Genomic DNA, 11489 nt, shown 5'->3' with positions numbered 1-11489 from the left:
CAAGTTCCGAGTTCCGGACACCCGACACCCGAAACCCGGCAGTCTCAGGTCTCGGGTATCGGGTGTCCGGAACTCGGAACTCGGTATGTCTAAACAAAAATATATTGCAAACATGGGTAAGTCAATGTGTTGTCAATCAACTTGATTGTAAATTAAATTGTATTGATCTCCCCAAATTCTCCCAAGTTCCGAGTTCCAGACACCCGATACCTGAGACCCGGCAGTCTCGGGTTTCGGGTTTCAGGGGTTGGTACATCTCGGTTTGGGGTTTGGCACTGAAAATTTGACATATATATTTTTGTGAGTGTTGTGCTTCTGGTGTCCATGCTTAGAAATAGGATTTGTTGCACACCAGGGTTCAGGTATGGGGTTTTTCCACTTCAGTCCTGGATTATTGGTCAATGCCACACATGATCGATTCATGTTTTTGTGCTTAGGGGTTTAGATTTGGTGGTTGATGGTAGGTATATGCACTCATAGTGTACATGTATCCTATGTGTTTGATTCGCTGGTGGCTACATCAGCTGTATGTCTTGATGGAACATATCTAGGCTCACCCATATATGTAATACACCCCCGTCAGCCCGCCCATCTATGTATTATCCCCCACGTCAGCCAACCCATCTATGTAATACATCCTATGTTGGCCCACCCGTCTATATAATTATACCCCACCTCGGCCCACCTGTCTATGTAATAAATATTTTATAGCACCCTCGGCCCACCGGTCTATTTGATATCCCTTTCGTCGACCCACCCGTATATGTAATACATTCCACGTCGGCCCACCTGTATATGTAATACACCCTACGTCAGCCCACCCGTCTATGTAATATTTCCCTACCTCGGCCCACCCATATATGTAATACACCCACGTCGGCCTGCCCGTCTATATAACAATATTTGCCTTACATCTCTCTTCAGCCCAGCTGTCTATAATATCCTACTCTACATATTACCCAGATGGGCCCACCCATCTCCATGAATGATCATATTCCCCCGGCCCATCCGTCAACATTAAGGATATATATATCATTGGCATACATGGGCCCACCCGTCTCCATCAGAAATAATATGTGTCCTGGCCCATCCGTCATCATCGAGAATATACATAACATGGGCCCATGATCAGCTGGCCCGTCTCATACGGGATATTATGGAGGTTGGGTGGCCCATATAATACGGAATTTGTCACTGAAGGGGCTCAATGTAGCGCGATCATGCTGGATGGAAGTGCGGGGGGCACCTGTTGCATATGAGAGGTAGTAGTAGGGGAGGGGGGGGGAAGGGGGCTCCTGGCGCTTCTTCCCAGCCCTGCGTCTTGGCGGGCTGTCCAGGCTGATAGTGTTGCTGTCGTCATGAGTAATTTCATCCAGGGAATCCATATTAAGATCCTCCATCTCACCTGCAAGAGGGTTGTCATCGTAGATACCGTCAAAATTATAATCATCAGTAGGGGAATGAGCGACAGGAGAGTAAGTACCGTCGTGAGATGTAGCACCGGAGGGAAGCGGTGGGTAACGAAAAACAGGGGACCCGGCAGAACTGTTGGTGTGAGTGCTTGGGGGTGGTGGCACATAGTTCCATTGCGAAGGGCTACCACCACTGCCTCCAGGAGCAGGGGGAGTGTGACAAAAGGGGGAGGTAGGTGGTGCCGTGGCTGCGGCACCACCTGCATGAGCGTTTGGAGCAGGGGGAGTGTGATAAAATTGGGGGGAGGTAGGTGGTGCCGCGGCTGCGGCACCACCTGCATGAGTGTTTGGAGGAAGGTAGTCATAAGTGGGTCCAGTTGACGACCCAGCAATGCCGCCAGCTGGAGCATTGGGGAGAGGCGTGTTGCCAAGTTGCATGGGAGAGCCGGGATCAGTGCTGGAGGAAGCAGGGGGACGAAGAGAGCCACCCGAAGGACGGGTGAGAGAAAAGAGATCACTTGCGTGATCAACGCCCGGCTTTGACGATGACATTTTGGTGGAGAATGATGGATGGGAGCCCCAGATGGAGTAGAGCTGATCGTACCAGGGAAAGTCCTTCTCGTATTTACCTACAAATTTAATTAGAAGAATTTGTGTAGGGAGGAGAAGACTCACGATGCAAATTCACGCTTGTCTTTGAATCGATGGGCACGATGCCTGCACCCGTGGACTCAAATTCAGCACGAATGTCACGAAATTTAGTGCGGAGGCTGTGATCAGCGATCAGCATTGGTGATTATAAAAATAGGGGGGGATCACTTACGCCACGATGCGATTATATACAGAGTCCCGAAATTTGTTGGGATTCGAGGCATAGAGCACCGCGTATTGAGGATCGTCGGAGAAAATAACCCTTGCAATGACAGCATGGATTTCGTTTTTGTCTTTGCCTGAGGGGCGGCCCTCAGCTTCATGGTTGGCTGGATTCTTCTTTTCACTGGCGAACAGAATGCGGCAATCTGGTGGGTGTCCAATGAGGTAGTCAACCAGCCTATTGGTCCGCTGGGGAACCGCTTGCCAGCTGATAGAGATAGTAGGAGAAGTAGTAGCTCTATCTTTACCTCCTATGCTGCATTTTCCCTTTCCCCGTGCAGGAGGAGCTGGTGATGGCTCCATAAATTTCAGCCCGGTCTTGCAACGTCGCAGGGAGATGATTTGAGACTGTATATGTAGTCGCGCAGAGCGACGAAGTCGTGGTCATAGGGCAGGCATGTCTTTTGGGACTCCGATCGATGCCGGCCCAAGCCGTAGTGTGACAAATCTTATTTTTGACCGAGTTTACCGAGCTTTACAGAGCTTAGCGAGCTCTGTGAAATTTACTTTGAACGCCATTACTGTATCATTTCGACCTTAGGTTCGTGGGAATGTCGGCACTGCATTACCTAATGGTTTTGTGACAGGTTCGTCTCTCAAGGACAGCTGTGACAAACTTACAATAGGTTCATAGGTTCATAAGGTTCATATTCAGTAGGATAATTTATGTACTTTCTACACAAAGTATGGCTCAAAAATGACAATAAGGAGGGAAAAAAAAGTGGTTAGACAAATGTTTTCATAAAAAAACATATCTAAAAAAAACATATCATATGTTATGTCACAAAATTAGGTTCGTTGACCCAAAACAGCTGTGACTGTCACAAAAAATAGGTTTGGTTCATCGGGCTTGTGATGGTGTGACGAACCTAAGGTTGAAATGATACAGTATACAGTGTCACATATTGGCGCATGACGCACGTGACAACACAATGTGGCTCAGCAGAGTGTCACGTAGGAATTCAAACCATTATATAACCGTTATCTCTCATCTACCTCTCTTCCCTCATTTCGTTGTTCTACGACTGAGGGTATGTTCATTAGTGCTGCCATGGTTTGGTCCAGAACCATGGTCCATGGTCCAAGAATTGGGGCGGACTGGACCTGAGTGAGGTTCGCAGTCCACCATTGCCCGAACGGTTCTATGTTGGTTCAAACCTTCCCCGAACTGCAAGAAGTTCTGTCACATTGTTGAAGCATGTTTTGATACTGCCTTCAATGATCCACCTCAGCCTCAGGGAGCCCTGTTTTCACTATGAGCATTAGTCTCTCTCTTCCCTATTCTGTTTCAACTTTCACGCCATGGCTTCATTCTATTCCACTCAGGTATGATTTCACAACTTAGGAATCATTATAGTAACAATCTCCATTCCCTCCTCAGCCACACAAAGGATGTCCCCCACCTTCTCTGCTACGTCGCAGAAACAAGCAGACTGGAAAGAGTGTTTGGTAATGTCACCCCATCGAAACCCAAAGACTAGAACATTAGTTCAGTCTCATGCACACACCCAGAAGCCCATGCTCGTACCTCCCCACATGCCCACTATGATATCTTGCACCAGGCTCCAGCACCTCGTCTCATGCCCTCGCCCAAGAACCCTACCCCAATCAACTGCCAGACCAGGTTTTCACTTCCACTAGGAACTGCAAGAAGCACTATCACCATGGTAAGCTATCCAACTCTGCACCTGTTGTGAACTGAAGCCGACACTGACATGCTCTCATAAGGCAAGTGTCCTCCTCGCTATAAGTGGTGTTTTCATCAGCATGGGTTCTCCTGTGTCTTACTTCGACTACATGTCACCTGTTCCCTATTGTCTACTCTTTATATCACTCATGTTCTCCATGATTGCAATGTTGATGTCTGGCTTGAGCATGATATGTTGGCTGCACGCTGATCAGCACTGGACTCAAGAAGTGAGTTTTATTCTCGTCATGCTGATTCGGACACCAGCTGACCTAAATATAATCAGCAACTCAAGCAAGGCAACTACTTTGTCTTGTCCTACCTGTTGTCGATAGTCACACCTATATTCTTTGTTGCTTTGTCATCCACGTTTGGCTCGCTACAGTTGTTAAAGGTGGCATATAGGAATGTCCATGTTTCTGTGACAGTTGAGGCAGAAGCAGCTGTCTTGTTGGATGTGTAGCTATGAGTAGGCGTCCTACCTATGTTTTTTTTTGCTCATCATAAATAAATTTGGTTCACATCAGGAAAAAGTGTTTGGACTGGTAGCGCCATGCCAATGCTATACTGCTGTAGGTAGTCAATCAAACCATGTGCAAGTCTATGTACAACAACAGAACTATGAGCACAATGACATGACACTTGTGCCGCGATGTTAGAACAAGTAGATTATAAATGCTGTATTATATCAAATGTTACGAACTAGGATAGTTCTAACAACGAAAGCTTGACAGAGGTTCCTGGTTGTTGAGATTCTAAGTCTCTCAGAAGAGAGAGAGTTCAAGGCTTAGTCGAAGGAGTGCTTCTACTAAGAGTCAGGTATCAGACGACTTAAGATTGGAGGTCTTAAGCGAAGGAAGTTTCTGGGGAAAACCTAGTAAGATTAAAGTGAAGTTCTACAGTGTAATACATGTGCTTAAATAGGCCAATATGTGTGCACAGACCAAGACAATCATGAGAAATAAGGTACAGTACCAGGAATGGTAAGTGATTTATATAAGTACAAGAAAATAGACAACAATGGAACAGTGATTGTAACATAAAATATGTTAAAATTAATGTAAAGATTGATATAAAACTCATCAGCAAGCTTGAGAACATCACCATTGATCCATGACATGTCTACCTTGCCTGATCCAAACCTGGGCATCAGATGACCCGCTTGCAAAACATCTTGCACGCTCACGACAGATGCAAAACACTGTTGGTTATGAGTTGAACGTACTAGCTGATAAAGATTTGTTGTGGGTTCTGGGTCACGGAGGGGGCAGAACCATTTGATATACGTGAGTGGGTGAGTGAAGTTACCATAGTGAGATGGTAATTTGAAGATCACATGTATCTGTGCAACCTGCAAGCCTGCAAGTGTCTAAGCATAATGGTTTGAAGCATAAAATGAAAGATGCACCATCAAGTCCTGTACCACTCTTCCATGCATCACAATCTTTGACAACAAAAGCAACATCAAAATGTGCAGGTGCAGCAGGTTTGCAATGTTCATGATTGGGAATAGGTGGATGAGCTTGAAGATGATTCAACCGTTTGAGGTCACTGACATGACTGTTCTTAGGTAGGATAAGTAAAATTGATTTGAACACATCAAACCAATCATAGTTGCTGGCAGAAACAGAAGAACAGGGAAAGTGATGGCTGAGGAAAGTTTGAAGTGCAGGTATGAAGTCGATAGCACCAAAAATGGTTTGCAGATGAGATGGTGTAGAAGAGGAATGGGAAGTGGGTGAATATAGGTGGTATGAGATAACTCAAGTAGTCCTCGGTGAGCGAGATATATGTCGGCCCAAGGGGATTGCTACTGAGAAGGTTCCTCTAAGTGTATAAAACGGAGGGAAACACTGAACCAGGCACTTGATCAAGCCTGGTAAGGCGCGCGACGATGAGCGAAGCGCGAGCAAGCAAAAGCGATGTGGAGTGCCGATGAGCGATAGCGGCCGACAATAGATATCGACGAGCAACTTATAACGGAAGCGTGCGCTTAAGCAGAAGCGGTGCGTGTGCGGGTGGTGGAGCGCAGCAACTCTTAATGAGTCAGAATACTAATGGACAGAGTTTCTAGTAATGTACGGCAGCGGCGCTCGTATTGTACTTAGATACTTTAGATTTTTAGAGGATAACTTAGACTTATAGTCCAACAATGTGTGGGCAGAAAAAGATAGTCATTACACAGTTTATGCGCGTCTATATATACTAAGTAATGTTAAGCGCTGTCAAGCGCTAAAGCGAACCGAGAAGCGAGATAATATGTAATAAGGGTCCATAACGGAAAACATACGAAACATGGCCATAAGTGCCGGAGATATGTCAGAATTAATGAAAATAGAATCGGAATATGCACCGACGAACCGAACGGACATGGAATGGATGGACGGAGGACGTGCAATGGAACCGAGGATGCGCGCGCCGATGCGCGACTAAGGAGTGACCGGAGCACTGGCGCTTGCGAGCAGCCGACGAAGTGCTTGAGCACGCTGTGTGAGATATGAGTCACGCTATGTCAGGAAGTGATATTAACAATGGGATTTTAGATCCCTGCAAGGCCACAGGGATATTAGTCTCTACAACGGACACATTTGGAAAAGGGCAGCTCTTGGCAACATGGTAGCCATGTGAGGTAAGCAAACCAGATGGAATAAATTGAGACAGTAATGAGTCTGCAGTCCCACTCTCCAAGCCTGCAGCCTCGTGGTCCTCATCCTGATCCTTGAGTGCATCCAAGTCGAATGGTTGGTCACTTTGGGAGGCAGTCCATTGGAGGTAGATACCATGGTGAAATATGGCCTCTTGAAGTTCAAGCCAGTGAGTCATCTGTGCAATATAATCAACTTTGTTGCTTGCTTGATAAGCATCCTTCACACAGTCAATATGTAGTCGTTTGGGGCTTTCTGAGTTGAACCCATCCAAGCTGCCCAAAGAATGAATAGCTTGCACATAGTGGCACATAGAATGGACTTTGGGAATATTGAAGTGTTCCCGCAGGCCCAGCTCAACAAAAACTTCCTTGTTGGCATGAAAAATATCTAGTGCATCTTGCATTCACATGAGGGTCATGTCCGTGTGGGCTTGATACTGTGCATAGTAAATAAAATCAAGGACAGTGCATGCAGCCTGAAACATGTGGGGTTCCACAGCACCTGCAATGACACCTAAAATGACATGCTGCATCCCTTTATGCTCGGTGCAAGTCCATTGAGAGATGGTTGAAATTCCCCACTTGAAATGACATAGTCCATGGAACTCAGACATCACTTGAAACCGTGCATCAAATTCAGAGTCAGACATAATGCTAGCACACCAGCTAACAATGTGATCTTTGAACACTCCCTTGTGTAACTGGTGGGGGATATCGGGAGTGATGCATGAAAAAATATTGGTGTGTGGGAGAAAGGATAATGGATTGCATGAAGGCCTTGATCTTCAAAGAGGTGAGGGTCTTCTCCATTTTAATGGCATCTGAGAGTTGTGTGAGTCTTATCAACATTTTGGAGAGGTGAATTGTGGTGGTCTCCTCATTGATTTGGTCTTACAACACAATGGGGGCAGTGGTTTTCTTTACAGCATGCAATGAGACATTGCTCAGAGTGATCTGCGATGTATGCCACAAGAATCAGAAATATCCAATGAATGTTCCAATCAGTGCAGATCATCTCAACTCCACTATGACCAGCCTCGATGAGTGGTTCCATGACCAAATGCATGCAGTTATGGAATAGTCGATAGTGACCCAATTGATGTCCTTCATCATCTTTGAAATGGAGCATTTTGGAGATAGGTAAGTATCCTATCAGCACTGTAGCATGTTTTGATGGCTGACAATGGACATCCTTCTGGATATTTCTGACAGTGAGATATACCGGCCAGGCAGCTTTATCCCCATGAAAACAGGTTAAGTTTGTTTTGTCGGATGCAAGGATCACCAGTGCCACAACAGCACCAGCTGGAAGATGTTGCTATAACTTATGGTTAGTCAATGCTATCTATCTTCAAACTTTTGCTCAACTAACCTGCATATTCCACCACCAATCACCTGTCCACATCTCATCATAGACTTGTGTTTTGCCTTCAGCATCGGCAAACACTTTCTCCAGCACATATCCAAGGTACTCCTCAAATGCAGGGTTCCCAATCAGCTTGCGCACACACTCTACAGGGTCCTGGCACCAAAGTTCATGATTTTTGGTGAGTAGCTCATCATTGCCATCTCTTCGATCACCTGTTGATGTGACGATGTCACTGGTCCAGCCAGCACCTTTTGGAAGTTTGTCAAGTCTCTTCTAAAATGTGTAGGTGCTCATAAAACTAGGCTGAGTGTGATTTTTAGTCTAAGGTGTTTTTTGTTACTAGGTGCTTTGGAGAGGAGACATCATTGGGACTTACAATGGCAAGTTTGAGAAATTCATCTGTAGCAGTTTTATTAACACTCTTCATCATCCACTCTGCAAGTCCCCACTCCTTCTCATCATTGAATAGATACCATGGACTCCCCTCCAGGCCCATATCAATCTGGTTCGCCCGGATTTCTTCAAATTGGTCTTCCCAACTCACAACACATCTGCAACTCACCCTGGGTACACTTCGGCAAATCTGCCAGGCTCATTATTGTCTGCTATCTCCTCGATTCTGGCCCTTTTGGAATGGTGCTCATTTACCTCATGGGGATCAACTTAGGCCCTCCTTTGTGGAAATTCATAGTCAATATTATCAGGTATGTCATAGTCATATTCGGGGGGTGTGACAACATCTGACTCCTTGCCTGACCGTTCATTGCAGGATATGTTTTGTTGAGTGACCATGAGATCCCATTGTTGGCGACACACTGGTGTGTTTTGGATATGTAAGGTAACATCTTTGTGTCTGGCAAGCTCTTTGAGACAAAAATTGCAGTGTGGTTTGTTGTTCATGTGGAACTTCATGGGGGACTTGGTTTTCAAAGGTATGTAGATTATTTGTTTGCCCTGATTGAGTGTCTAATCCAACATGTGTCTCAGATTCTGACATTCTGAGACATCCCGTCATGGCCTCAGACATTCTTGGCACCAACCTTATCGCAAAATCAGGACCAAGGTGCACTCTTCACTTTTGATCTCATTCCTTGCTTATCCTCTCAACTCTAACCTACACTAATGTCATCAGTCGCAAAGTCTGATCGCCATCCTACTGAGAGGGCACAATATATTTGTGAGTGATCCTTTCTCATTCTTCTCATTATCGTAGCTAATTGAATATCATTTGCAAGCTGAGACTCATAAGGATGAAGAAAACTGTCAGCGTGAACAGGCCAACAAAGCTCTGCAACAGCAAGAGAAGGCTCGACAAAAGGCCAGCCAAGCATCAGAACATGAAGCATACAAGATTCACGGATGTGCAGGTTGTTTTTATTTCATGTTGTCACCCTCAATGCTGATGTTTGCAATGTATGATGGCTCACTAGCACTTACTGATTCCACGTCTCAAGTATCTGCATCCCCATTGGTTCATGATCCTGCAGTATGTGTCTGCCTCTCTTGTTACATCAATTCAACTGACAGGGTTCTCATTCAGTTTACCAGCCAGACTGTTTCAACCCCTGTAAGGGACTCAAGACTTGTTGCATGTCAAAGTGTGGTGCCACCTGCACTGAGCAGGATTTCTTCGACCGGCAAGGTTAGTTTATTAGACTTTATATCTACTTCTATGATGACACTTACATACAAAGACTCTGCGCCTCAATACCCTGACACCTGAAAAGGCAGCTGAACTGTTGCATCTGCGTGAGGCTGTTGTAGGTAAACAACTTTTGCTGGACACTACACAAAGTGAGTGTCTAGCAAAATATAATAGTTGTGGTCTAGCACAGCCTAGTCTGCTATACTTGCAGAACAAGTGTGTTCGACCTGAGGGGTTAACTGTTGGTAGTAGAATAATTAGTTATACAAAAAGGAAGATAGTCCGAAGCGCAGGAGACAAAGTCCGAAGGTATAATTACAAATCTGAATGTAAAACATCAGGTCTGATGTTTTTTGGGTTTGGGTTAGTGGGTTTTGGCGGGTTTCATCGGATATCATCAGGTTAGTGTCGGGTTAGGAAAAGAATGTTGGGGATAGTGAACGGCGGAATACTGTCGGTGTTTCGGAGTGTTTCGGATAAATATGGATGATATTTGCTGAATTCAGTGAAGAACTACAGATATCTAATGACCTCCTCCTACTCGGAGGTAGAAAGGTATGATAAGTAAGAAGGAGGTATGCAAAATATATAGTGTCTATGTAGAATTTCGGAGTGCTATAGGCAAAAGTAGTACACATATTACAGTGACCTATCTCTGTATAATACAAGGGAATGGACGTGCATAATATCCCATATGATACAGGCCAGCGGACCATGGGCCCAGGATAACAATATCCTCGACTATGACAGATGGGCTGGGAGGTAAATTATTCCCAATGGAGGCAGGTGGGCCCATGCAGGGAATATATAGAGTAGATGAGTGGGCCGATGTACATGAATATTAGGTAGACGGGTGGGCCGAGGTAGCTGGATATTATGCAGATGGGTGTATTAAGGTAGATGTGTATGAGATAGATGGGTAGGTACTTGTTATCACATTCATGGGTGGGCCCAGACACATATTAAATTAGATGGGTGGACCGAGGGTATTATAAAATATTGTATTATATGGGTGGGCCCAGACACATATTAAATTAGATGGGTGGACCGAGGGTATTATAAAATATTGTATTATATGGGTGGGCTGAGGGTGGTATAAAATATAGATGAGTGGGCCCATGTGTATCATAATTGTAGACATGATGGAGCTGAGGTAGTTGTACATCAACCAAATCAGAGGAGGTAATAAATCAAAGTTACCAAGTTCCCGGAGCATCAGGTGATCTCCTGACATGGCGGTGCAAAGCTTGTGTTGCCCTACGAGACACCAAGTTCCGACCACCAGAATTTGAGTCAACTGTACCGAGTTCCGAGTTCTGGTGTAGATGAGGAATCTTGACTATACGTGAAAACACTTAAAACAAAAGGGTGCTCAACAGCAAGACCGGGATACGAGACAACGACTCGACCCAAGGGACAACCACTGAGAGAAGTTCCTCGAAATAAAGTGGAGGGAAACTCTATGAGCTAGGCGGGCGCTAACAGGCGCGAAGGCGCGCGAGATGCGCGCATGAACGGGAGGTTCGAGAATGCGCGCGCACGAAGCGAAGGCGCGCCTTGAGTGTTAAGGGAAAGGTCCTATTGAGGAGTGAATGCCCAGATGGATGATTGACAGGAGAGTAAGATCTTATAACAAGTGAGGAGGTGATCTATACACTTTCCAGTACACAAAGATAAGGGGAAAGTAAGTACCAGAACCAAAGGAAACCCTTCTGTATTTAAGAATGGAGATTGCGCTAAGCGGCGTGCTTCCGAGCGCGCTCCCGAACCGAGTAACCATATCAACTCTAATTATAACTAAGTTTAAATAGACTTTCTATATGTAGCGCGGACGTCGGACTGAAGATTTTATTAGT

General features: G+C 45.3%; 1 protein-coding gene across 1 annotated transcript; it reads right to left on the bottom strand.

The window, feature by feature from the left end:
* Positions 1 to 1401: 1401 nt before the first annotated feature.
* On the bottom strand, positions 1402 to 2588 carry F5891DRAFT_987547 (uncharacterized protein; the record flags this gene model as incomplete). The annotated part of the gene is made up of 4 exons (XM_041377921.1): positions 1402 to 1405; positions 1537 to 2041; positions 2088 to 2182; positions 2236 to 2588. 4 exons carry the CDS (start codon positions 2586 to 2588, stop codon positions 1402 to 1404), a joined length of 957 nt encoding a protein of 318 aa, XP_041217352.1.
* Between the last annotated feature and the right edge of the window lie 8901 nt (positions 2589 to 11489).

This window comes from Suillus fuscotomentosus (assembly GCF_016647785.1).
Source record: "Suillus fuscotomentosus strain FC203 chromosome Unknown F5891scaffold_166, whole genome shotgun sequence".
NCBI classification, from domain to species: domain Eukaryota; kingdom Fungi; phylum Basidiomycota; class Agaricomycetes; order Boletales; family Suillaceae; genus Suillus; species Suillus fuscotomentosus.
This window is presented reverse-complemented; position numbering and strand designations above follow the sequence as displayed.